The 26,286-nt window shown below is 54.6% G+C and overlaps 1 protein-coding gene and 1 long non-coding RNA gene across 3 annotated transcripts; one reads left to right on the forward strand and one right to left on the reverse strand.

Annotated features, from left to right (window-relative positions):
- Positions 1-7,008: 7,008 nt before the first annotated feature.
- LOC101961398 (olfactory receptor 6B3) lies at positions 7,009-21,092 on the reverse strand. Of its 2 annotated transcripts, XM_078018381.1 has the most exons (4): positions 17,589-21,092; positions 17,028-17,144; positions 12,309-12,534; positions 7,009-8,976 (listed from the first exon to the last, which is right to left on the reverse strand). In XM_078018381.1, the coding sequence occupies exon 4, from the start codon at positions 8,965-8,967 to the stop codon at positions 8,029-8,031; it is 939 nt and encodes a 312-aa protein (XP_077874507.1). In that variant the 5' UTR covers positions 8,968-8,976; positions 12,309-12,534; positions 17,028-17,144; positions 17,589-21,092; the 3' UTR covers positions 7,009-8,028. The 2 variants fall into 2 exon arrangements, with proteins under 2 accessions (XP_077874507.1, XP_077874506.1); XM_078018380.1 differs by having other exon boundaries at positions 17,028-21,092.
- A 176-nt stretch (positions 21,093-21,268) lies between these two features.
- Positions 21,269-25,119, forward strand: LOC144365697 (uncharacterized). Its single transcript, XR_013424467.1, has 2 exons — positions 21,269-22,141; positions 23,665-25,119. It is a non-coding gene; the product is annotated as an uncharacterized LOC144365697 (long non-coding RNA).
- Positions 25,120-26,286: the final 1,167 nt, after the last annotated feature.

Below are 26,286 nucleotides of genomic sequence, written 5' to 3' on the forward strand. Positions count from 1 at the left end.
CATGGGGGTCAGTGTGTCCTTGTAGCAGTCTGTGTTTGCTGGTTGGGTAGAGGGTTTCCCGTGTGGGAAATACAATGTATGACACAAGCTAGGAACTTCTTAGAAAGTGTGTTTTCCTTTATGGAGCATCTCTCGAGAACTTGAGTGACAGGGAGCTCATTTTACTGAAAAGCTTACACAGCAATTAAGTCAGGTCTCATGTATGTCATGTGTAGTTTTATCTGCTAAATCATTGCCCAAACTAAGGGCTCCAGGCAATCCTGTATGTGCTCTGATATGTCCTATAAAGAATGGATCTTTTCTGTCCCAGATTAAACTTTGTATAGTGGAAAACAAAGAGAAAACAGTAGAGGAAGGGGAAATCCTATCAGCATCTTCAAGGGATACTATAGCATTAACTATATACTGACTATCAGAAAATAAATTAAATACAGAATCTTTAAACATCACAAAAGCTTGTAATACTGCATTAAGCTCTACTTTTTGAGCTGATTGTTTGGGTACTAAAAATGTAAAAGTTTGATCAGGTGTAACTATTGCTGCTGTACCATTATTTGACCCATCAGTGAATATATTTGGAGCATTCATGATAGGTGTTTTTCTTGTCATTTTTGGAAAAATTACAGGATGCAATGACCAAAAAGACAATAAAGGATTAGATGGTAAGTGGTTATCAAATGAAACATTAGATTTGCACATGATTATTGCCCAAGTATTTAACTCATTAGCTAACTCATCAATTTGATCCATAGTATATGGAGTAATAATATTATTGGGAGAAATTCCAAATACTCCCTTTGCTGTTTTTATTCCTTTGAGTATTAATTGTCCTACAGCCTCAGGATACCTAGTAAGAATAGTGTTAGGAGAATAAGATAAATGTATCCATAATAATGGACCTTCTTGCCAAAATACTCCTGTAGGAATATTTTTTGTTGGTAGTACAATAAATAATAAAGGCAAACTTATATCAATTCTATCCAAATGCATATTATCCATATATGTTTCAATGATTTTTAATGCCTTTCTTGCTTCAGGCGTTAACATTCGGGGTGAATTTGGATCTGATGGACCTTTTAGGATATCAAATAAAGGTCCCAATTCTCCTGTTGGAATACCTAGATAAGGCCTTATCCAATTTATGTCTCCTAATAACTTTTGAAAGTCATTAAGTGATTTGAGTTGATCTACTTGTATTTGAATTTTTGGTGGACGGACCATGGTTGAGGATAATAGAACTCCTAAATAATTAATTGGAAAATTTAATTGTACTTTATCTATTGCTATCTCTAGATTATAATTTTTTAATAAGTTTGTAAGTGTGGCATAACATTCTAGCAACGTGTTCTTAGCTTTGTGTGCTAATAATACATCATCCATATAGTGAAATATTTTTAGTTCAGGATTTTGATTTCTAAGTGGCTGGATTACTTTGTTAACATAAATTTGACACATAGTTGGGCTGTTAGCCATCCCTTGAGGGAGTACTTTCCATTCATATCTCTGATCAGGACCTTCATGATTCAGTGCAGGGATAGTAAATGCAAAACGTGGACTATCCTCAGGATGAATTGGAATTGAAAAAAAAAACAATCTTTAATATCTATAACTAAAACATAGCAGGTTTTTGGTAAAGCAGACAATTGAGGAATCCCCAATTGAGCAGGTCCCATAATGACCATTTCATTATTAATGGCTCTTAAATCTTGCAATAATCTCCATTTACCAGATTTCTTTTTGGTGACAAAAATGGGAGTATTTTGGGGAGATACGGAAGGTTGTATATGTCCTTGCGCTAATTGTTGTTTGATCAGATCATGGGCTACTTGTATCTTTTCTTTAGTCAAGGGCCACTGAGGAACCCATACTGGTCTTTCTGATTTCCATGTAGTTTTTATTGTCTCAGTGGCCCTTTGTGAAAATCCAACCCATGTCTGTATGTTCCTTGATCTATTTGTATTGGTGCTGCTATACCTTGTTCTTGTTTTTCTAATCTTTTTCCTTTCCTAAAACCTTGTCTAGCCATAATAGTGGGTACATCTTGATTGATATTATTTGTTAATGTCAAACCTAATTGATATAAGACATCTCGTCCCCATAAATTTATAGGAAGATGATCCAATACATATGGCTGTATAGTTCCTTCACATCCTTCAGGATCCTTCCAATCTAATACCATTGCACTTCTATGGGGATTAGTCACCACTCCTAGACCTCGAAGCGTTTGAGTGGCTTGTTGTAATGGCCAATGTTTCTGACATTCTTGACGAGAGATGATGCTAAGGTCTGCACCTGTGTCTAGTAGCCCATTAAATTCATGTCCTTGAATATTTAGTTTTAGCATGGGGCGAGAATCTAAATTTAAAGACAGCATAGCCCAATCTACACCTGTGGAGCCTAATCCCTTGGAACCTCTTTCTACAGCATGACTGGAAAATTTATCATGTAGGCTTGGTATTATTAGTAACTGTGCTATTCTATCTCCTGGTGAAATTACTGATATACCCTTTGGAGAACTGGCTATAGTTTTTATTTCACCTTCATAATCGGGATCAATTACCCCAGGACTTATCAAAAGTCCTTTTAGAGTAGAAGAGCTGTGTCCCAATAATAAGCCTACTGTTCCTTGGGGAAGAGGTCCTTTTACTCCTGTGGGAATGATTTGAACTCCCATCTCTGGAGTTAGTACTGCTCTGGTGGAGGCGCAGATGTCCAACCCTGCGCTCCCTCTGGTTTGTCTGATGAGGGATCTGATGGACAATGTGTCCTGGGCACTACCCTGATGGGGTTGCTGGGTTCCTCCAGTGCTCCATATATTTGTGGTTTGGGTCCCTGAAGCATTGGGGCCCCTGTCCATTTTTTGTCAATGGAGCCCGATGCCTTTGTCCACAATATTGTGGATAAACACCTTGTCCTTGTTCACTTTTTGATAATGGAGTACCCTCTATGGTGGTTTGAGAACGGCATTCATTAGCCCAATGTCTCCCTCTACGGCATCGTGGGCAAATACCTGGTATTCTATTCCTTTGATACCTAGTTTTGTTAAACCCTCCTCCTATGGGGCAATTCCTTTTAAAATGTCCTGTTTGTTGACAATTGTAGCATGTTCTTAGCCTGGTATATAAAGCCTGTTTTACTGCAGCTGCCACAATTTGCCCTTGTTCATTAATGTCTCTGGCATCTAAAGCCTGTTTTACTGCAGCTACCATGACTTGCTCTTGTTCATTAATGTCTCTACATAATTTAATATATGTGTTTAAATCTTCCCATTTCCATGGTCTAATGATATCTCTGCACCAACGATTCGCTTGGTCATAAGCCAGTTGTTTTATTAATGGCATTGCTTGTTCTGTATTCCCAAAAATTCTGGTAGCTGTTTGAATAAGCCTATCTACAAACTCAGCGTAAGGTTCATTAGCTCCTTGTATTACCTTAGATAATTGACCTTGTAAACCTCCATGTCCTTGTAAAGTCTTCCATGCCCTAATCGCCTCTGCAGCAATTTGTGATCATACGCCAGGATCATATGCAATTTGTTGCTGCCGATCCTCATAAGGTCCCTTTCCTAACAACATATCTAGATTTCTCTGAGGATAACCAGCTGCTGCATTTCGACTAGCCGTCTCCTTGCAAAATTCCTCATTGGCAACCTTCCATAACAGGTATTGACCTCCATTTAGCACAGCTTTACACATACTAGTCCAATCTGCTGGCGTCATGTTCAAGTTGGTAATGGATTCGACCAAGCTTACAGTGAAGGGTGCTTGAGGACCATAGGTTGTTACAGCCTCTTTTAGCTCCTTCACTGATTTGAAATTTAAACCCTGGTGAATTTGCTGCCCTCCTACCTCAAATACAGGGCATACTTGAGATTCTGTCTCAGGATCCCAACTATCAACTGCGGGGATTGGGGGTCTCCTAGCATATGGAGGTGGTGCTGTTGATTGGACACTTATGCCCTCTGGTAGAGGTGGTGCTGTTGGTTAGACACTTTCGCTCTGTGATAGAAAGGTATTATTAGCAGTCTCCTGTTGTAACTTTTCCCCTGATGGCTTTTTCTGCTCTAAACTTCCTTCCTCTGTCTCACTAGCTCGAGAGACCTTCTCTTGTACTTGAATCAATATGTCTTCTCCTTCCTCTACCTTTGTCTGAACTGAAGGCTTTGGACTAAGCAAACCAGATATGTACATCCACAATGGCAATGGGCCAACTGGCAGAGTCCCTGGGCTGTTCTTTTCTATTCTTTTTAAATCTTCACCATGATGGTCCCATTGTGATATATCTAACAACTCCTCCTTAAAAAGCCATGGGCTATATTTTTGTATTATATCAACGTATGCCCTGACGGCTCTTGATTTTACTGGGAAGCTTCCTTCCTCTAACAATTTACTTAACACTCTTTCGGTTTGTTTTTTACTAATTGCTGATCCCGTATTTCTACTATAATACAACCCAGCAAGATAACACCAAACAAAACTGAGACAGAATCCAATAAAAATGGAACCACACAAAATCATTCTATCAGCCTTTCTATCCTCCTGACGTGTCCATCCGTCCTTTCTCCCTATCTGTTCCTCAGACGCAAATAGTTTTTCCTCAGGTGTGAGCAGTTTTTCTTCCGTCTCACTCATCTCCAGGGACAGGCAACTTAAAACAAAAATGAAACAAAACAGAAGAGGAAACTTAAAATGGCTCCCCATCCTCTCGCCCTGCCCTCAGGGGCGAGCAGTTTACTTACCCTCAGTTGCTCCCCGTGCTGCCACCAAATGCCGAAGTCTGGCTGGGCACAATTCAGGAGCCACTTGTCAAAAGAAACTAACTTTATTTTTAGAACTACAAGCGCCAAACAAAACAGCTCCAGGGAAAAACCCTCAGAGCCCAACTGCCACCACCGGCTTCCACAAGCCTCTCACCCCCACACCAGCCTCTCAACCTCCCAAATCCTCCTGCTCTTGAGGCCGATTGGCTGGGTCGCGTGGGCGGAGCCAAAGAAGTCACCCAATGAGCAGCTCCATGGAGGAGCCAATCAGCTAGATGTTGCTGGGGCCGCTGTGAGCCAATCATCAGCTGGCAGCTGGAAGTTTGCGGGCAGCTGGAAGTTTTCTGGGGCCCCTTTGGCTGTGGCTCTCAACATAGACGCAGGTGCCTCTACCGACTGCAGCACTCAGTCTTCTGAGAGGTCAGAAAGACACACGACTTTTGAAGGCCCAAACTGGCAAAGTCACCTGACTCGACTGGCTTTCCATGGCCACAGGTATTAGTGACAATCAGGTCACTCCTGCTGGACAACACAGATCGGCCCCTTGTGTGGGGTCCCTGGGAAGCCTGTGACCCTGTTAGGATGCAAGCCGCCAGGCTTCGGAGGTGACACAGTGTCCTTCACGAGGAAGCCTCTGTGACCCACCCACTGAGCCACAACCATCCGTGGTCGGGAACCCTGGGGGGTCCTCTTGAAACAGCATCTGGGACAGGCTCCCTGATCCCTGATGGGGGCTGTGCCCACCACCCACGTTGGTACGACCTCAAGGGCTTGGACCCGTCCAGTCCCGCGGTTCCGTAGGGCCCCGTAGGAGAACTAGAGCACAGCAGAGCAGCGGGTTCTCCAGGCAGACGGCATCCCTGACCTGGACAGCTTTCCAAGGCCACAGGTCAAGCCTCCCGTGCCACCACCTTCCTTTTCCCTCCAGGAAAATCAGTGGGACCACAGTCCGTGGGCAGTTTTATCTAGGGCCTGTCCTCTAGTTAAAAAGCAGAGCCGTGGTGGGGTTGTGGGTTAATGCCAGGTCAGGCCAGCTCCTCCAATGCCAGTGCCCCTGGGTGTTCTCAGCCAGCTGCCCTGAGGCCCCCAAGAGTGGACGCTGTCGTTGGTGTTCTAGACATCCCTGGTGCTGACTTTCCTGAATCTGCTGGACGCAGGCGCTAACACTCCGCATGCAGTGAACTTCTGGCTGCACACCCTCGTGACTGGGGACTGTCACCAGGTTAAATCCAGGAGGGTCCCATTCAGCCAGTGAGAATCTGCGCCCCCACAGCAGGCCCTCAAAGGACCCAAGGAAGGCTCCTCCAGGAGCCCTGGTCTGTGAAGCTTGCCCAGGTCCCTGGTCTCACGTCGGCCCCATCCCTGAAGCCAGACTGGCCATGGCCAAGCCGCAGCACTGGCCTGACGCTCCCCAGGGAAACACCTCCAGACCTGGACAGCATTCCTTCTGTTTGGGATCAGCCCGCTGCCTGCTGCGAACCAGGTCAACAGGCTGGACTCCCAGAGGCTTCCAGGGAAACTGGCCTCCTGAGGAGAGGCTTTGCTCACCCTGAGCTCCGGCAGCTCCCGCTGGGAACCCAGAAGTAGCCTCTGTTTCCTGCCTTCCCCACCCTGACCCCAAATGCAACCTGAACACCCAGACAGAGAGCCCTTGGCCACTCCATCCCACCCCTGTGTCCAGTGCTCAGCCTGGGTGGTCTCCCTGCCTCCCATGGGGTCTCCGCCACCTCACAGCCTGCCCACACAGCCCACCCCACCAGTGGCTGCTGTCAACGTCCAGGCTGTGTGTCACCGGGAGCCCTCGGGTCCTGACTTTGCTGGCCATGCTGGTGCGTACTGGGGGCTTTCCCTCTGGCCGCCCCTGGAGCCCGGACCCCAGCCTCCCTGCCCCTCCAGGTCTCTCCACTTCATGCTGCGTCCTGCCTCTGGGCTTCTCGAGGCTGAAACTGCCTGAAGCTCCTCCTTTTTCTTTACCCTTTACTGTGAATAACTCTTCTCCCTGCCTTGAGATGTGACTGTCACTCCACCCAGGTGGCCTTCCTGACCCTTCTAGCCTCTTGTCCTGTGGTCTCCTGTGTGTGCCTCCACTTACACACCACTCTGCACCACACCCTGCGTCCTCTCTGTGGGGCACTAGCCCTGTGCTGGCCTCTGGGGGTCCAGGGCAGGACAGGGCAGACATGGTCCCCACCTGCCTGGGCATCTGCATGTGTTACAAGGTGACCAAGATCAACTCAAGCAGTGAAAAAATGCTTTTTATTTTCTCAGCAGCTGATTGGCTGGGCATGGGGTTGACATAGGAAAGAAGCAGAGGCTGGTACCCCAGGACAGCCAGCACACCTGTGCACTCCCCCAGGTGCCGCAGGACCACCGGCACCCCTGTGCACTCCCCCAGGTGCCTCAGGACCATCAGCACCCCAGCACACCTGTGCACTCAGCACCCCAGCACACCTGTGCACTCCCCCAGGTGCCTCAGGACCGCCAGCACACCTGTGCACTCCCCCAGGTGCCGCAGGACCACCGGCACCCCTGTGCACTCCCCCAGGTGCCCCAGGACCGCCAGCACCCCAGCACACCTGTGCACTCCCCCAGGTGCCCCAGGACCATCAGCACCCCTGTGCACTCCCCCAGGTGCCCCAGGACCGCCGGCACCCCTGTGCACTCCCCCAGGTGCCCCAGGACCGCCAGCACCCCTGTGCACTCCCCCAGGTGCCCCAGGACCGCCGGCACCCCTGTGCACTCCCCCAGGTGCCCCAGGACCGCCGGCACCCCTGTGCACTCCCCCAGGTGCCCCAGGACCATCAGCACCCCTGTGCACTCCCCCAGGTGCCCCAGGACCATCAGCACCCCAGCACCCCAGCACCCCTGTGCACTCCCACAGTCCTAAGAAGGCTCGCTCAGGTGACTCTTGAGCTCTTTGTGCCGTGAATTCGGGGCTCCAGCTCCTCACCACCCCAAGTTCTTGAGGATGGCAGGATGAGCTGGCGTGCTTTTCTGTCTTCTGAAATGCCTATGGCGATTTTAAAGGTGGGGAAAATTCGTTAAACTTTACCAAGTTCTGCTTTGCTCATGAATTAAAACAAAAAAACAACAAAATCCAGGAGCAACAGCAGCCATGAAGTCGGCCTCTGTGATCTGAAGGAGACCAGATGTGGAGTAATAAGGAGGCTCGGCCCCACCAATGCCCAGAACCTCCAGCTTAGCACAGGGACCCCCGTCAGAGGGACCGCAGGTTCTCAGCTGCTGCTGGAGAGGGGACGCGCCCCCTGCTAAGGCCCGGCTCCACCCCGGCCCAGGGCCTTCCGCAGGGCCTCCTTAAACTCCTTGTTCCTCAGGCAGTAGATCAAGGGGTTCAAGATGGGCGTGAGGACCGTGTACAGAACAGAGATGAGCTTGTTGGAGCTCCGGGTGTCGATGGCCTGGGGACGGACGTACATGAAAAGCAAGGCTGTGTAGAAGATGGTGACAACGGTGAGGTGGGAGGCACAGGTGGAGAAGGCCCTCCAACGGCCTGTGGCTGAGGGGATGCGCAGGACGGCCAGCGAGATGTGCCCGTAGGAGAGGACGGTGGCCAGGAGTGGGAACACCAGGATGAGGAAGGCCAGGACGAAGTCCACCAGCTCTGCAGTGGAGAAGTCTGTGCAGGCCAGCTTGAGGATGGGCGAGATGTCACAGAAGAAGTGGTTCAGGATGTTGGAGCCACAGAAGGTGGCGCTGGAGATGAAGTAGACCTTGATCACAGAGATGGTGAAGCCACTGGCAAAGGAGAAGGCCACCAGCTGGACACACAGCCCCGTGGTCATGATGACTTGGTAGCGCAGTGGGTGGCAGATGGCCACATAGCGGTCGTAGGCCATGGAGGCCAGGAGCACGCACTCGGTGCACACCAGGGAGCTGAAGAAGTAGAGCTGAGTCATGCACCCCACGAAGGAGATGCGCTTCCGCTGCAGGAGGAAGCCGTCCAGCATCTTGGGGATGATGTCGCACACGTACCAGATCTCCAAGGTTGACATGATGCCCAGAAAGTAGTACATGGGCCTGTGGAGGGAGGCGCTGCTCCAGACGGTGAGGATGATGGCCAGGTTCTCCACCAGGACAAAGAGGTAGGTGAGCAGGAAGAGGAGGAAGAGCACGTACTGCAGCCTGGGGGCCGTGGGGAAGCCCAGCAGGATGAAGGTGCCGACCTTGGTGGCGTTCTCACCCCTCATCCTCTCCACCTGCAAAAGAGCAAGAGGAAGCATGGCAGGTGGAAGGGCAGCAGAAGGGGACAGAACCAGGCCTGGGACGGAACCCTGGCCCTTGCCGGCAACAGGGCAGGAGAAAAACAATCTCCAAGGTAAGCATCGAAGACTAGATGCCTTAGGTCCCAGGTCACTCTAAGACAGGGCCCTGGAAAGTCCTGCCCACTCCTGCCCAACAAGTGCCACACCCAAGGCCTCTGTGGCCATAGGGACATCCACAGCTCCTCGCACGGTCACTGATCCAGGCAAGGGTCGTGACTGCCAGGCCCTCTGGGCTCACCGCCAGGTGTCTCCTCGTTCTGCCGGGTGGCAGAGCTGGCTTCCAGCTCTGGTCAGACACCCGATGGCTGGTGTCTGACCTTTTGCCTGGTCCAGAGTTGATTTTATCAGGGATGTGAGGCCAATAGGGCCTCTGGAAAGGTGAGGGACAGGTGCTAAGCAGCTGGACCCCACCCCCAGACTCTCCCTGGGTGCAGTACCAGGAAAACAGGAAGGTGGCCAAGTCCCTGGCTCTGTGCATCAGAGGGGACATCACAAAGGAGGGGGCACAGCCAAGTTCTGGAAGAGAAAAAGCTGACACAGAGGGGTGTCCAGGGCAGGAGACTGGAGGAGGCCCAGGACTTTCTCCAGAGGCCACAGCTGAGGCGGCACCCTGCTCCCTGCCCAGGCTGCGAGGAAGGGTGTGGGTGAGAGGCGGGCTGGGAGCCGGGTGGCAGAGCTGGCTTCCAGAGCAGGGAAGAGGGTCCAGGCAGAGCTGCGAGCCCAGCTGTTACCACCTGGGCGTTTGGACCCCTGGCCCCTCCTCTCAGCCTGCTGCAGCCCTGGAGCCCAGGCTCCCTTCAGAGGGGGAGTGTGAGGCTCCACGGGAAGGTGGCTGTCGCAGGACCGAAACCTGGGCCTTCCAATGCCAGGGCTGCCACTCTCCTGATGAAATACCAACACAGAAGGACTGAGCCCATTGGGTGCTGGCTGGAGGCTGGGGTTGTGAGACAGGTGGATACAGTGGCCGGGAACCCCACGCTCTAGCAGGCTCTAAGAACAGACGGTCACAACCTCCGTAGGCAGAGAATTCGTTCTGAAAGACGGATTTAACCCACCTGAGTGTTTGAATTGACAAGCACCTGGCCGAGGAGGCTTTGTGACAGCCGTGCTCTGCAATGCCATGCAGACGTGGAGCCTCAGAGCTGGGCTGGCCAGCTCCGACCCAGTGCCAACACACCTGGGAAGTGTGGAGGGCCCTGGGCTGGCCAGCTCCGACCCAGTGCCAACACACCTGGGAAGTGTGGAGGGCCCTGGGCTGGCCAGCTCCGACCCAGTGCCAACACACCCGGGGAGTGTGGAGGGGCCTGGGCTGGCCAGCTCCGACCCAGTGCCAACACACCCGGGAAGTGTGGAGGGCCCTGGGCTGGCCAGCTCCGACCCAGTGCCAACACACCCGGGAAGTGTGGAGGGCCCTGGGCTGGCCAGCTCCGACACAGTGCCAACACACCCGGGAAGTGTGGAGGGGGCCCTGGGCTGGCCAGCTCCGACCCAGTGCCAACACACCTGGGAAGTGTGGAGGGCCCTGGGCTGGCCAGCTCCGACCCAGTGCCAACACACCCGGGAAGTGTGGAGGGGGCCCTGGGCTGGCCAGCTCCGACCCAGTGCCAACACACCTGGGAAGTGTGGAGGGGGCCCTGGGCTGGCCAGCTCCGACCCAGTGCCAACACACCTGGGAAGTGTGGAGGGGGCCCTGGGCTGGCCAGCTCCGACCCAGTGCCAACACACCCGGGAAGTGTGGAGGGCCCTGGGCTGGCCAGCTCCGACCCAGTGCCAACACACCCGGGAAGTGTGGAGGGCCCTGGGCTGGCCAGCTCCGACCCAGTGCCAACACACCCGGGAAGTGTGGAGGGCCCTGGGCTGGCCAGCTCCGACCCAGTGCCAACACACCCGGGAAGTGTGGAGGGGCCTGGGCTGGCCAGCTCCGACCCAGTGCCAACACACCTGGGAAGTGTGGAGGGCCCTGGGCTGGCCAGCTCCGACCCAGTGCCAACACACCTGGGAAGTGTGGAGGGGGCCCCTGGGCTCAGGGCTTCCGGCTCAGTGCACTTGCCCCTGCTGCTTTGGGCCTGTGGCGGCCCAGCACGCCGCCGAGTACAGAGGACACTGCCCTGCACAGTGTGCCAGAGGACACCGTTCCCATCACAGAGGCCGGAAAACAGAGTGGAAGGGGCTGGGGTCCCCATAGCCCTGTGAGACATGGGCCCAAGCTCCTAAAGGTCCACCCCCAGCTGGCCACCAAGTCTTCAGCGTAGGGCACTGGGGACCCTCCAGATGCAGACCACACAAGGCCCATCCTCAGACTCAGACTGTTCCCAAGAGTGGCCATGAAGGCTCCAGACGTCCCCACAGCACAGGGTGGGGGAGGACACCAGCCAGCAGAGCAGCGTGAGCGGCCACCCAGGAGGGACAGAGCCGTGCTGGACACAGGGCCAGGGAGGTGCCTCACAGTGACCCTGTTCTCCTTTCTGAACCTTGTTCTTGTGTGTGAATTATTTATTCAAAAGGTTGACTCATTACTTATTTTCAAATTCCCAAATCCTTTAAAAAGAAAAGGCTGGACCAAGAATTCAACAAGCAACACCGCTCTCAACCACGGCTCCCGGGCCGCACTGACCAACACCTGGACTCAGTGGCCGGGAGGGGGTGGGGCCCCCGTGTGGGGGCCGGGAGGGGGTGGGGGCCCGTGTGGGGGCCGGGAGGGGGTGGGGGCCCTGTGTGGGGGCTGGGAGGGGGTGGGGGCCCTGTGTGGGGGCCGGGAGGGGGTGGGGGCCCTGTGTGGGGGCTGGGAGGGGGTGGGGGCCCGTGTGGGGGCCGGGAGGGGGTGGGGCCCCCATGTGGGGGCCGGGAGGAGGGTGGGGGCCCATGTGGGGGCCAGGAGGAGGGTGGGGGCCCTGTGTGGGGGCCGGGAGGGGGTGGGGGCCATCTGTGGGGGCTGGGAGGAAAACAGAAGACAACAGAGGGACTTGTGCAGAGGGACAGGGCCACCAGGCCCGAGTGTCCTGTCTCCCTGGCGCTCTCCTGTGTGAGGGCCACAGGGAGGGCTCAGGACCACCCACTCTGAAGGAGGGCCTGTGAGCCCACCCTCATCTGGGAGCTCAAGCAATGCACCGTAACCGAGATGCAGGGCGGTCCCCAGCCCAGGACGGCAGCAGAAGGACTGCAGGGACGGGAAAGGAACCTTCCCTCAGGGCCCCATGGTGGCTGCACAACCAGGTGCACATGTCAGTCCTCGTACCGAGCAGACCCCCGTGGAGAGGAACGCTTACCTGGAGAAAGAGAAGCTGCTTTTAAACACAGGAGGAAGAACCGAGCAGGGGCTGAGATTGTAAAAGGCAAAATAGGTGTTTTCCTCGTTTTCAGAGGAGGAAATCAAGACTGTATTTTATCCCTGGAGTTTATCCTTAGAGTGATACAAGTTGCTGAAAACTTCACAGGTGATAGATAGTATTTAAGACGACAGGGATCCTCTCAGTATTAAAAGAACGTAGCATTCTAAAAAACAAGAAAACATATAAAAAACATGTACAACAATGACTGTAATAAGGAAAACACAACAAGGCAATAAATGTAAATAGGGTAAACTTACTCAGCAAAAGGAAGGGACTCCCACCTTGTGAAATCAGAATCTACCACAACATCGGCAAGACCCAGAGCCAGAACCTGAGCTGCAGTGGAGGTTCACAGAGTAAACAAATGAAGTTGCTGCCAATCAGGGCACAGAGGGGCTTCTTTCTTCTGGGTCCTTAATTAATCTATTCATTATTATTTTTAGTGGACAAAGTCAGGGAGTACTTTTGTTTAAACTACATCACAAATTTAGAGTGAATTTTCTAGTTGTTATTCAAGACAATAAAATTTTCACTTATCTCAAAAAAAACCCCAAATGAACAGCATGATTTCATAATTAATATCTAATTAAGTAAAAATCCAAGGTCTCAAAAGGTGAGTTTTGTTTATATAGCTTTCAGTGAATAATTTGACTTCAACATCAAATCAGCAAAGACCAGACTTGGTATTGGCAGAACTAGGCATAATTGAGGGAATAACAGCCAACTTTGAGACACATCTGACACTATATCTCTCAGGTCAAAGTAGATAAAGATGTAATATCAATAATACTACTTACAAGGCTGGTCTGAAGGCTACTAAACTCAGTACCCTCAAAAAAACACCTTCTTTATAATGGGAGAAAAATTCAGTGCCTCAAAACAGTTCAGCGTGTCTTTAAGTGGAGATCAGAACTCCCCGTCTTCTCCCACACAGGGGTGTGGCAGCTGAAGCCAGCTCAGGGCAGAGACGCAGGCTCCCAGCCACACAGAAGGGAGGCACCCCTCCCCACAGAGCGGCAGGCAGACCCCGAGAACTGCCTGCAGCACCGTGACGGGCCCCACGGTGCAATCTCCACTCCCCATGCTTCATGGCTTAGCCAGAAAGAAGGAGGCTTTTGGAGTTCCCCTCCGAAAGCCAGAACAACCACAAGGCAAATGTGAGGAAAGCAGAAGGGAAAATAAAATCCACTTTCATTACTTAGGAAAAGCAGTGAGCCGCGGGGCAGCAGCAATGGGCAGGTGGGGAGGACACAGAGGTGGACGCCTCGCCAGCTGAGTGGACAGTGGAGAAGACACACTGCAGGTGGACAGGTCAAGGTACAGGACTGGCCACGGGTTAGCACCGAGGTCCCGACAGTGGTCCTCCTAGAGCCACTCAGTGGGGACATGAAGTGACACTGGGAAGGAGGGCCTCCGGGCAGCAGGAGACTACCCACGTGAGCACGTCAGGACAGGAGTCAGCAGCTCAGGTAGGGGACACTTTCTGAGCAAACTGACACCAGGGACTCCGCAGGTCATGAGGTGACGAGAACCGCTCCAGGGGCGCCAGAGAGCAGACAGCCCGAGGCGTCCCCGCCGGCCGGTCGGCGGGCCCCTGGGGCGGGCCTGGACTGTTCTGCCGTGTGGACGGCCCTCGGTGCTGGGGTCCTAACACAGAGCCTCCCAGGATCACAGGGGAAGTGCACACAGGTGACCCTAACATGTCACCCTGGCCACGAGACTCAAGAGCCCAGCCCTATGGCATCTGCAGAGAACTCAGGCCTCCCACTCTCGGGGCCAGGGCACCTCGGGGCTGGCCCACTTACCACCATGACACCCAAAGCCTCCATTAAAACAACCCCCTTTTATAAAACACTTGCCACCCCCAAGGAAGTGGGTGGCGATCTTTCAGGGAACGCGGTCTTCCGTGTCCCCCATCAGCCCTCGGCATCTCCGTAGCTAAGTGCTGGAATCACCGGTCCCTCCAAGGTCAGGTGTGGGGGCTAAGTGACCTGCCCCTGTGGGCTGCCCACCACAGAGAGGCACAAAGAGGTGGACAGGTGGTCCTCCTTTCCAGAGGGTGTGGCCATTAACCTAGAAAACCCACGGCGTGTCCTGACTGAGGGGCTCTGAACAGATGTGATGAAAACGAAGTCCCATGCAGCGACCAGCAGTCAGGACCCTCCTGCAGTAAGGCAGAGAGAGGTGAAGACTGGATCCCAGCCCCGCAGGCCCCACTCCCTCCTGATTGAAGCTCCTGAGTTTATTTTTCTTGAAACAAGACAAAATAATTGTCACAATCATCTAGAAGCAGGGCCGACGGGAACAAGACGACTCAGGAGAAAAGAGGAGGTTTGCAGAGAAGACTCGCCAGTCGGGGTCAGAGAGAGAAAATACTACAGACAAAAAGTGATTTTAATGGAGTAAATATTTAAAATAACAACACCACCATCAAGACTCCCCAGGACATGCCCAGAAGTGGACAGGGGGTGTCCGTGAGGCTTCTGCCTCCCTGAGGTTGGGTGCAGCAGGGGCCACGTGCTGGTGGACAGAGAGGAAGGGCAGGAGCCAGGCCTGGGCCAGGTCTACATGCAGAGGCCTCGGGGGAGAGCCATGGCAGCAAGGCCCCCAGGAGGCCCGTCAGATGCCACAATGGGCAGGGGTCAGCATTTACCCACCTGCCCAAGCTGTGTGGCCATCCCGGTCAGGCAGCCAGGCTGAGTCAGGAGGAAAGCTCAGCCCCTGACCTCCATGTAGCAGGGGAAGAGGGCAGAATGTTCAGAACATAAAAGGCGGAAAGGCAGGAGAGGGGCGGCTGCTGTGTCTGGACACTGAGGTGACCCTTGGGTGAAGTCTGAAGGAGGGGAGGGTTGACCCTGTGGCTCTCTGGGGACACAGGGAGGTCCAGGAGGAAGGGCACATGAAGACCACAGGTCTGGAGGACAGCAGGGTCCAGCCTGGCTGGAGTGGGAGGGCCACGGAGCAGGACGGGCAGCGCAGGAAGCAGGGGCACTGGGCACCCTAGGGGTGAGGACTTTGGCTCTCGCTCTGACCCACGTCTTAATGATGGACTGCAGACCCCAGATGGGCCGGAAGGAGCCAGTAGGAAGCTGCTGGTGTCACCCAAGAGGAGGGGGACAGGCCACGGGACTGGGCCCTGACATGTCCTAAAGGTCGCAGTGACATGTGGCCAACTCCCTCAGAAGTAAATCTCCATGACAGCAGGGTGTGGGTGAGACTGGCCGAGCACAGTGTCAGGACCAAGGGGACAAGGACAGAGGTGGAGAAGTTCCCCTCTGGGGCCAGCAGGGAGGGGCTTGCAGGGATGGTCCAAGGCAGAGGCCATCACTGGAGGGTGGTCCAGGTCAGGTGCAGGTGGGGCTCTGCCGAGAAGAGAGGGCTCATGCTCCATGAGGTCAGGGACACAGGACTGAAGGGAGCCATTGGTGACCTCAGTGAGGACGCCCACCAGAGAGGTCTGGGACAGAAGTGCACTTTAGGGGAGAGAGCAGGAGGCAGGACAGGTGACACGGAGCCCGCAGGAGGGGCACTCAGATGAAGGCAGGGACGGCCCTGGAGTCTCTGGGCATCTCCCTCGCCCAGGAAGCGCCCACTCTGTTTCTCTGCTTCCTTGCAGGGTGGCTAGACAATGCATCTGGAAGCTTCTGACCTCGGTGCTGTCGCGAGCACCATGGGAAGGGTACAGGGCAAGGGTCCCGAGTTCCACGAGACACTTGCAGAATGTGCCCCAGGGGTCAGTTCCCACAGCTGCCTGGTGAGCGCCAGCCCCGGGCCCCTGCCCTGGGAAGAACCTGATGGGAGGGGTGGCCACAGCAGGCCTGGAAGTGGGGGCTTTGGAAACAGAATGTCCCCTGCCCATCACTCTACACCTCTCCCAGAAAGTCCTGTGCACTGCCCGGATTGCCGGCTGGCCTGAGGGTGGAGGGGTCTCTGCAGGGCTGCTGGACAGAGGTGGCCTCTGCCTGGACCGCTGGCAGGCTGAGCTGGGGTTCTCAGCACACGCAGCCCACAGAGACCTGAGGGAGTCAGCGCAGGAGCTGGCCAGGCCCAGGAGGGTCAGGAGGGGGTCCTGCTTCGAATGTCCCTCTTCGGGTCCTTCAGCCCACGTGGGGTTAGGGGCTGATCTCAGTGCTCCTTCGTGTCCTGTACATTTCCTGCAGCCTCAAACTGCCCAGTTGGAAAGAGGACACAGGGTCACTTTTGCTCTTGCCAGAGAGGGGACAGTCAGTGTAGTGGTGTCCCTTTGGCACCCCCGCCTCCACCAAAGAGTCATAATTAAGCTACTCCAGAGACCCTCACCATAATTGTTTTTATTAACAGAATATCAGCAAAAATGTCTGCAAAGAGCTCACTGTGGTTTGACACTTCCTGTTTTCCCTAAGGTCTAAGTTCTCTGTCTTGCAAAAGCTGAATTTGCCCACAACCTTGATGAGGCACAAGAATTGTCACTTCTGTTCCTGTGGTAAAGACTTGTCTAGCCTAAAAATATGGGACAAAGAGTGATCATTGGGCTGGGCTGTGGCTCAGCGGTAGAGCGCGCACCTAGCATGTGCAGGGCTCTGGGTTCGATCCTCAGCACCGCATAAAAGCGAATAAACAAAATAAAGATATTTGTCCATCTACAGCTAAAAAAAAAAAAGAGTCCTCGTTACTTACCCAGTGACATGTACCACCCACGCTGTGAAGACTGAGGAATTTCCAGACTCAAGCTCCAGAGACTTTTTAGGGGAGAGCCGCTCTGGACCTGCTTCCTGCTAGTCCTCGGTGTCCACCCTGTAGGACAGATGGTCCCACATCAGCAGAGGGCTGAGGAGCGGGAGGGTGACAGGATGAAGGGGGCGAGTGGGGGACAGGGGCTGACCTGAGGGTGACAGGATGAAGGGGCGAGTGGGGGACAGGGGCTGGCCTGAGGGTGACAGCATGAAGGGGGCGAGTGGGGGACGGGGCTGGCCTGAGGATGACGGGGTGTGGAGCAGGGTTGCCACGCCCCACGCTGGGCACTGAGTGGCCTCCCCTGTTCTCTAGCGAGGGAGCAGGAGTCTCCCCCAGGGCAGGCAGGTCAGGGTGTGGAGGTGGAGGCCGGGACGGTGCGGGTGGGTCTCTGTGCAGAGGGAGCGTGTGGAGCACGGCAGGGCAGGGCATGGGGTGGGGCATGGTGCCATCCGGCCAGGGGCCGGCGGTCACTTCACTGAGAGGGAGAGACACTGTGGCACCTACCTTGGAGAGCAGCAGGAGTCTCTGTGGCCGTCCTCCAGCGGCACAGCCGTAAGGTGACCTCTCCCTGCCCACTGACTCCCTGACTGGCTGGCCTCTGCTGCAGCTGGCCAGGCCTGAGAGCAGCCGGCCTTCTCTGAGTGATGGCTGCTTAAGGAGGCATCGGGGAGGAAGGCTGTTGGCTTCCTTCCCTCGTGCACAGATGTGGGGACTCCAGGGTCCAATTACCCCGCCATGAGGGTAACTGCCCACACCGCCAATTATCAGGAATCCCAGGTGCTAGACGGCATCTGGCTGAGGGGCAGCCCCGCGTGGCCTGGTAAGATGCAGCCAGCTGGCTTCAGCGCTGACCACCCAGCACCCTGTTCAGGTGCATGGGCCTTTGGCCAAGCTTCCTTCCCTGCCACACTCTCTCTGGCCACACTGCCCCGTCCTGACCATATTTCTGCTGGCTTCTCCCTCAGGTCCAGGGGAGGCGGACCCCGCAGCCTAGAGACAGACCACTTCTGCAGGCACCCTTCTCTCCAACAGACCCGCCTTGCAGACCTTCTGTAAAGTGGTTTTCCGGTGGCAGAAGAAATGGGAGGTGCACTTTTTGGAGAACCACTGAGCCCAGATGGGAGTGGAGACACAGAGGGGGAGGGTTGTCATTCTCATAGGTGACACTCTGACTTGCCAGTGTCTCCCCACTCCTGCAAGGCCAAGGCCAATGGGCAGAGCAAGGGACTGCCCAGCTGAGACCACCAGGTGACAGAACCACACATCTGGAGAGATGCAGATCACGGGTGGCCACCAGGGGGTGCAAGTCAAGCCATGAAGAGCCACCCCACACCCATCAGAACACCCGGCAGCTCCGGGCAGCTCCCAATGCTGGCCAGGATGTGTGGCCATGGGCACTCTCCCACACTGCTGCTGTGGACACAGTGGTCATTCACTCAGAAAAGCAGCTCAGTGTTTCTTATAAACTTGTAAAGTTAAATGTACAGCAGCTGTTCCTCCACTCCCAAGGCTGTCACTCCTCTCCTCGTCCTTCAGCGACAAGCAGAGCAGCAAATCTCGGCTCACCCCTGGATGGAATCCTATTCAGCAGCACACAGCACGGATTCACAGCAGTGGGGAGGGACTTCACCCTTTCTGTGCTTGTCCACTGGGGTATCTTCTTGGGTTTTCGGTGTGTGAGTTTCTCCAGATGCTAATCAAATTGGGCACCTGTTCGCATCCCAGCTGACCGTCCCTGTGATGTGCCCGCTCAGGTCTTTGCTTGTTCTTGGCAGGTTCCCCGCATCATCTCTTGTTGGTCTGCAGGAGTTCCTAGTTTATGCCGTCGAACGGAGGAGGTCTGCTGTCCTCCAGATGGGTTCTCCCACTCCAAGTCTGTCTCTTCACCTCACTGACAGCTTCTGAGGAGCAGAAGGCACCAGATCTAGGGCACTGAGGCCTGCATTTCAGGGCCAGGCACCTGTCCCCAGCTCCCGGGGAGAGCACCAGTCCACCTAAGCTAACCAGAGCTCTGACATCCATTTGCCCTCTGAGTCACAGGACCCAGAGTTAAGGAGATCAACTCATGGAGTTGCCCTGGGAGAAGTTGTTGGCCTCTGGTAGCCACGCCTGATCTGCAGCAGGAGGACATTCTTCCTCGGGATGAAGACCCTCTCCATAACTGTCTGGTTGGTTAGTTTCCTTCCTTGAGGCCAGCACTTGTGAGCGTCTGCTGGCCCAGGGGTCCTGACAGTGTCTCCTCTTTTGCTCTTGTAGCCATCTGGGTCTCCCTCATTGTGTGACCGTGGATAGCCTCCCCCCCCTCCTCCTCTGCATTGGTTGAGCTTTAGCCCTTGGAGGGGATGAAAGTGCCACCACCGCGCTGGCCCACAGGGCAGGGGCAGCCCCAGCTGAGCCTGTGCCTCCCCAGGCCCACTCCCGTGCCCACCAGGAGGGTGGCAGGCATGGAGCCAGCTGGCTGTCACACCATGGGGCAGCCCGTGGCTCCTGGGCATTCCAGTGTTTCCAGAGTGTAGGCACAGGCCACCCAGCACCCAGCACCCAGCATGGAGGTGGTGCAGCCGTGGAAGCTGGGGCCTGTCCCTGCTTCCCACCCTGCAGCTGTGGCTCTCATCCAGGACCCTGGCAGCAGACAGGGTGGGAAGCTGCGGAGATAAAGTGTGGAGCTGTCACAGTCCCAGCATTATCCCCTTCTCCAGACCCCAGAAGAGGAGGAATCCATCTACGGGACCCTCTCTCACCCTGTAAGCTGGGAGCACTCACCCAGCCAGGCCCCGGGCCTTTGCCCCACCATGGCCACCAGCGCCTCCTCTGCCAGGCCTCCTCTGCTGCTGCTCCTGTGGGCTCTGCCCCTGGTCGCACACGGAGGGTTGAAAGCGTGCTCCTTGGCTGGGAGAAGGCCACTCCTTGGTGCAGATGGAAGGACAGCTGCATCCCAGCCACTGGCCACAAGGGGCGCACCCCCACCAGGACCGTGAGGCAGGCCTCTGCACTGCTCTGGCAGGACCTTCCTGGGGGCTCCCTGCTGTCCTTCTCAGCATGTCTCTGACGCAGAAACCTGAGGAGCACATCCAGGCCCTTCCCCTACCCTGCTGTGGTGCCCACACCCCCTCGCCCGCCGACCCTGGTGAGCCCCCCAAGTGAGTGCCCCAAACACCCCTCCCTGGTTCCAACCTCCTTCCAGTCCTGGAGGGGGCTCTTCTGCTGGACACCAGTACGTCCTGCCGGCAGGGCCAGCAGACTCCCAGGTGACCTCTCCATCCAGGTGCGGTGGCCAAGGCAGAATTCCTGTGTCTGGGTCACTGATAAGGTCAAGATCAGTCAGTGACTTCCGGCAAGGGACTCTGTCCTAAGGAGCCAGGGCCTCACATAGCAGGAGTGAAGTGACCGGCTATGGAGGAGGGGGTGGGGAGCTCTGGCAGTGACCAGGCCCTCCCTCACTCCCACCCCAGGGCACTGACAGCTCTGCCCACCGCTTACCACTCACCCTAAGGTCATGCCCTCCAAGGCCACCCTCTGCCACGCTGAGGACAGCTCCGACAGGAGTTTTGGAGGGACAAAGCCCCGCGTGTGAACCACAGCAGGCCCATGGCCAGCCTGTTAACAGTCTGCTCCCACTGCCCCTGCCCCTGAACCCACCCTCTGTGAAACCTCCTGCGACGGCCTTTCCCGTGGACCTCCTCTCACTGAGGACGCGGGGGGCCCGAGCCGCTGGCCTGTAGCTGCAGAGCAAATGAGGACTGGCCCTCCCGATTGACAGCCCAGCTGACTCCTCCTGTTTTCCGCCTGTCCTCGAGCCTCCTCTTCTTTAATAAAAGCTTCAGCACCCAGCCCCGGAAGGAGACGGACGGGAGGCTGTCCTCGGCCTTCCCGACGCCTTCCCTTGCCAACCTTCCCCGAGGCCATGTGGTGGGGTGTTGTGCGCTCTACCCTGAGCCACATCCTCAGCCCGTTTTTATATTTTTCTTTTGAGCTGAGGTCTCCGTGAGTCGCCCAGGCTGGCCTTGAACCTTCGATCCTCCGGCCTCAGCCTCCGGAGGGAGGGATTGCACAGGCGCGCCCACCGCGCGCAGCTCGGTCCCGGGAGTTTCAGCGGAGCCCGCAGCAGTCCGGACTGTCCCTCGCGGCCCACGTCCCACAGCCAGGCTCGGCCGCAGGGCCAGGGCGCACCCACGTCCCCAAGCCCCGTCCCTCCGCCGCTGCGGGAAGGTCCTCGGCCACGCAGCCCACGGAGCGGAGCGTTCCTGCCTCCTCCAATCAGAATCGTCCATCAGCAGCAGACAGGGCGTGGCCTTCCGGGCAGGTGCTGTCCGTCCACTAGGAACTGCAGTCCCTGTTCCAGGCGGCCGGTGCAGGGCCACTGCCCGCGTGGGGACCGGGCCGGGGCTCCTTAGGCGGTTCCCCTGGGGCGGGGAGGAAGGAGGAGCGCCCGTGGAGGGAGCGAGGAGACCTCTGCCTTCCTCTGGGCGCCCGGAGCACGGCCCTGCGTGACCATTTCCCTTTGCTCCAGCTCCCCTCGGAGCACTGGTCTGAGAGTTTGACGGTACCCAGGACACTCCGGGTACTTCAGGTTTCCAGATCCTTCATGGCCTGGGCCGCAGGGCAGCTCCAGCCAGTGCCAGGGGCAGCTTTCTGGAACGGCGCACCCCGGGCCACCACTGCACATTTTCTGGTCCCAGTTCGCAGTGTCTGCCGCTGGGTGGCGCCGGGGGCTGTGGCCAAGCGCTCGGGTCCGCAGGAATCTCCAGGGCGTGGACGCCTCGCGCACCTCCACCAAAGCCTGCTCGGGTTCAGGCTCCATTCGCGGCCTTCCCTCAAGTAGGGTCGTGGCCGGACGTGCAGCATCCAAACAGCCCCGGTCTCGGGGTAGGCGAGGACAGCAGTGTGGACTTCGTTGCCTGCGGGATGTCAAGGGTGACTTCTGCTCGTGCTAGTCCTAAGAACCGCACCCCTGGGTGGGCCCTTCGTCTTCTCGGTCTGGCCTTCAGCAGCGCTGCTGTTAGAAGTGTCCACTCAGTGTTTGGTCACCCTTTGAACCAGGTAGTGACAGTAAGCTGGTGAGTGCAAACAGCCTCGCGGAGCCCAGTGTTGCCCTCCAAGCGCCAGGACCTTCGCAGAAGGCTCCTCTGAGACTCGGGATCTCAGGGCGGTGGCTGGGCATGCTGTCCTCGGAGGCTGAACCCCTAGTGTGAACCACGGGGGCCCAGCTCGGCCTGCAGGAGGCCACACAGCCTCCTGCACAGAGAATCCACCGACAGCCCTGCGGCTTCGGACATGCTCCCCTTTCCCCTTTGTGTTACACACGGTTTCAGACAAGAGCTGCCTGCACTCCGGCTCCCGGGACCCACGGAAACGCTCAGTTAATGGGGCTGAAGTGGGCTCGCAGGCCTTTGGCTGGGCAACTTGGCAGGCAGTTCCCTGGTGGGACTGTCTCCCAGCACTGCCCAGGGCCAGCAAGGACCGCACTCACCCCGGGGCTTCCCTTGCCTTGGCCAGTCCTGCAGCTCCCAGGGCAGACCGCTGGGCCGCCTCTCACTAGCTTCATTCCTGTGTCATCCTTACTGTTAGGGTGGACTTGAAACTTCTTCTTTCCTCTTTTTATTGCCAGAATACAGGGAAGTGTTCCTTTTTGGATGATATTGTGCCTTCCTAAACTCACTCACTACATTAAGAAGTCAGGTTATAGATTGCTGAGTGTGTCACCTGTGAGCATACACTTTGATTTCTTTTCCTGGCCTCATTAGGATTGCTGGAAACTTGGGCACGATGTTGAATACAGTAATAGGAGCAGATATCTTTGATTTCTCATATTAGAGGGAACATTGTTTCACAGTCGTGTGTGGAATCAACTGTATGTTTTTGTAGACTCCCTCTCATGGCTTGATAAAGTGTTTTTCAATTTTTCTATTCATGTTTCCCGTGATATTTACTTTGAATGGGCATTGATTTTTTCCAAAGTTTCTTCCCCTGAATTTATTCAGATGATCGTTTTGTTAGTGTGGTGAATTACAGTGACTAATTTCTGAATGTACTCCAAAATTGAGTTCATGAAGTAAACTCTGCTTGGCCCAGATATCATTTCATGTTGCTAGTTTTAATTGCTCATGTGTTTAGAAGCTTGGCGCCTGTGCTGAGGAGGTGTTGGTCTGTGGTCTTCCAGTGTCTCTCAGTTGAACAGCAGGGTCTCAAAGCTTCCACCATCAATTGGAAAATAGCCCTTTCCTCTCTCCTGGAAAAGTCTCTCTAAGAATGGCGTTGTTTTTCATTACTTTTTAAATAATAATTTCACTCCACCAAACTAATTTTGATCTTCTTGCCATCTAGAATCGTAAGTCAGTAGACTGGGTCGTTTCAGCCCCTAGGTTGGTGGGAGTTTGTCACAGCAACGGAAGGAAATGAAACCAGTTTCAGGGTTAGTCTAGAAACTGACGCCACACCTGCAACACACCCCAGTCTGTCTGTAGTTACCACCATACTGTAAGAGGGTTGGGATTTCAGTTCCTCCCCTCCCAAGCTTTTGCTCTGGTGATATTTTCTAGAACGCTCTTTATATTTGCTGTATGCTCTCTCTTCTCCTCAGGTCCTCTTTGCTCACTCATTGAAGACCAGCTTCTCTCTTTCTGCGGAGATGCCTTCCTTTTGAATTTCCCGGTGCAGGGCCACAGGCTCCCAATCATCCCGGCCTCTCTCTGCCTGACTTCACTTTTGCATTCACTCTGAAGAAGGATTTTTGTTGGATACAAAATCCCTACACCGACAGAGTTCTCCTTCATCACCAGAAAGACATCTCCACTGTCTTCCAGCCTCCACTGACCACCAGGAACAGTCAGGAGCCAGCTTCGTGCTTAATGGGTGTGTCCCCCCCACACACTCCCCAGGCCCAGGCTGCTTTTAGGATCTGCGCTCTGTCTGGGGCAGTCGGAAGGCAGCTCTGTGCAGAGGAGGCTTCCTCTCCTAAGCAGCCTGGCTAGGTGGCCTCAGTGCTGGCTCGCCGTCCCTGGGAGCCTTGCTTGTCCTGCTTCACCACCGGAACCCACGGTTCTGCGGGTGGCACCCGTTGGCCTTGGGCAGTGCTGGGGATCTCAGCGCCGGAGAGGTCGGGATCTGAACCCGCCACCTTGACCAGCAGCTGGGGCTCTCCCCACGCTCCCGGCCCCTGCGTTCAGGGCCCTGGCTCCTGGGACCGGGGTGCCCTTTGTCACTCGTTGGACTTGTTTTCTGTGGCACAGGAGATCTCTGCCAGCCGGGCGGACTCCGGCCACGCGCGCTGCAGGTGCGGGCGGACTTGCAGGGGTTGTGTTCACTCCTTTCCCGTCCTCAGCTTTTAATGGGACCAGGGCAGGGTTTTCGGCTCTGCCGTCCTGGTTTCCCTCCACACTGGAGCCTCCTGCAGTGAGAGCCTGGGGCCTCGGACGCCTCCTCGGACGGCCTCCTGGGCCTCCTGGGCCTCCTGGGCACCCTGCAGAGCGCGGTGCGGAGGACTTGGGAGGCCCTGTGGCCCTCGAGGTCGCTCAGCTCTCACACCTGCTCCGGGTGGAGGCCACGGTCAAGACTTGTCAAGGTCCGCTCCCCTCTCTAAGTTCTGTCCCCTGCTTCCAGCACAGTGACACTGCTAAACCCATCCAGAGGTCTCCTACTTGTTCTCTCCCCTCTGTTGTGCATTTTGTTCTGTGTAGTTATGGGGGGGAGGCTCGGGACTTTTTCCTGTGTAATGTTTAGTATTTTCTAGAACTCAGTTCCCTTAGGTTTCTTATGGTTTTCAGATCACTGAGCTACTTTTAATTAATTTTTATTTTGAAAGAATCATATATTTACATGTAGTTGTAAGAAATAAGAAGCCCACACCTCTACAAAAATCATATGATGTCAAAAGATTTACGCTTTAGTTATACTCTATGCCCCATGTGAAGTGGGTCACCAATGCCCTGGGTATTTCCTTGGATCTCTCCTGAGTCCTGACTTTTGCCTTTCAGGTAATTCAACATCATAAGAAAGGACAGTTTTAGTTATTAAATTCGAAATGTTTAAAATTCCATTTCCTGCTTGCCCTGTCTCTTGATTTTGTGGTTTAAAGGCTTTTAAAAAAAGTTATTCAAAATATTTATGATCTTATGGTTTATTATAAAGACTCTGTGATTGCTTGCCATGAATTAAATGATATGTTTATATATTTCTTACAAATACTTCTGTCTTTACCTTTAATGAAGGATACATCTTAGTTGAAAAGAAGGAAGAAATCACGTGTGGAGTTTCCATTTTGTGTTTTCCATGTGCTGATGTGTACCAGGGTGTGAAGTTCAGGCCGGCTCTCCGCCCAGGCGGCCGCTGCTCTTGGTTGATCTGCGTGTGGAAGTCTAACAGCCCAGAGAGCTGCTCTCCTCCACTGAACACATTTCCACCTTTGAAAAACATCAGTTGGTCAGTCTCTCCCCTGGCACAAAAATCAACCCAGGATGGACCCAAGACCTGGGAAGTAGCCAGAAGCTGCACAGGCCACAGCCTCCTTGACAGAACCCCGAAAGCCCGGGAAGTAATACCAAGAGTTAATAAATGGCATAAAATTAAAACATTTCTGCACAGCAAAAGAAATAAGAAGGTGAAAGCAGACTGCAGGATGGGAGAGAACCTTTGCCAGCCGCCCTTCCCACAGAGGACTGATGTCCAGAATACATGAAAAACTCAACAAAAAATACCCCAAAACACCAAACAAATAAAATAATGCACAAATGAACTAAACACATTTCTCAAAAGAAGAAATACAAATGACCAACAAATTTGAAAAAATGTTCGACATCCCTAGCAATGTCAGGGGATTGTAGATCAAAACGGCACTCAGATTCCAGCTCACTCCAGTCAGCAGAGCAATCATCAAGAATAAACAGCCGGGCACAGTGGAGCATGCCTGTAATCCCAGCGGCTCAGGAGGCTGAGGCAGGAGGATTGCAAGTTCAAAGCCAGCCTTAGCTAAAGTGAGACACCATGCAATTCATTGAGACCCTATAAATACAAAATAGGGGATGTGGCTCAATGATCAAGCTCCCCTGAGTTCAGTCCCTGGCGCGCGCGTGCGCACACACACACACACACACACACACACACACACACACACAATGCAAACCACAGTGAATGCTAGAGGAGATGTGGAGGAGAAGGAGCACTTATGCATGTTGGACTGTAAGTTAGTACAACCACTCTGGAAATC

Source organism: Ictidomys tridecemlineatus, chromosome 7 (genome assembly GCF_052094955.1).
Source record: "Ictidomys tridecemlineatus isolate mIctTri1 chromosome 7, mIctTri1.hap1, whole genome shotgun sequence".
Taxonomy (NCBI): Eukaryota; Metazoa; Chordata; class Mammalia; order Rodentia; family Sciuridae; genus Ictidomys; species Ictidomys tridecemlineatus.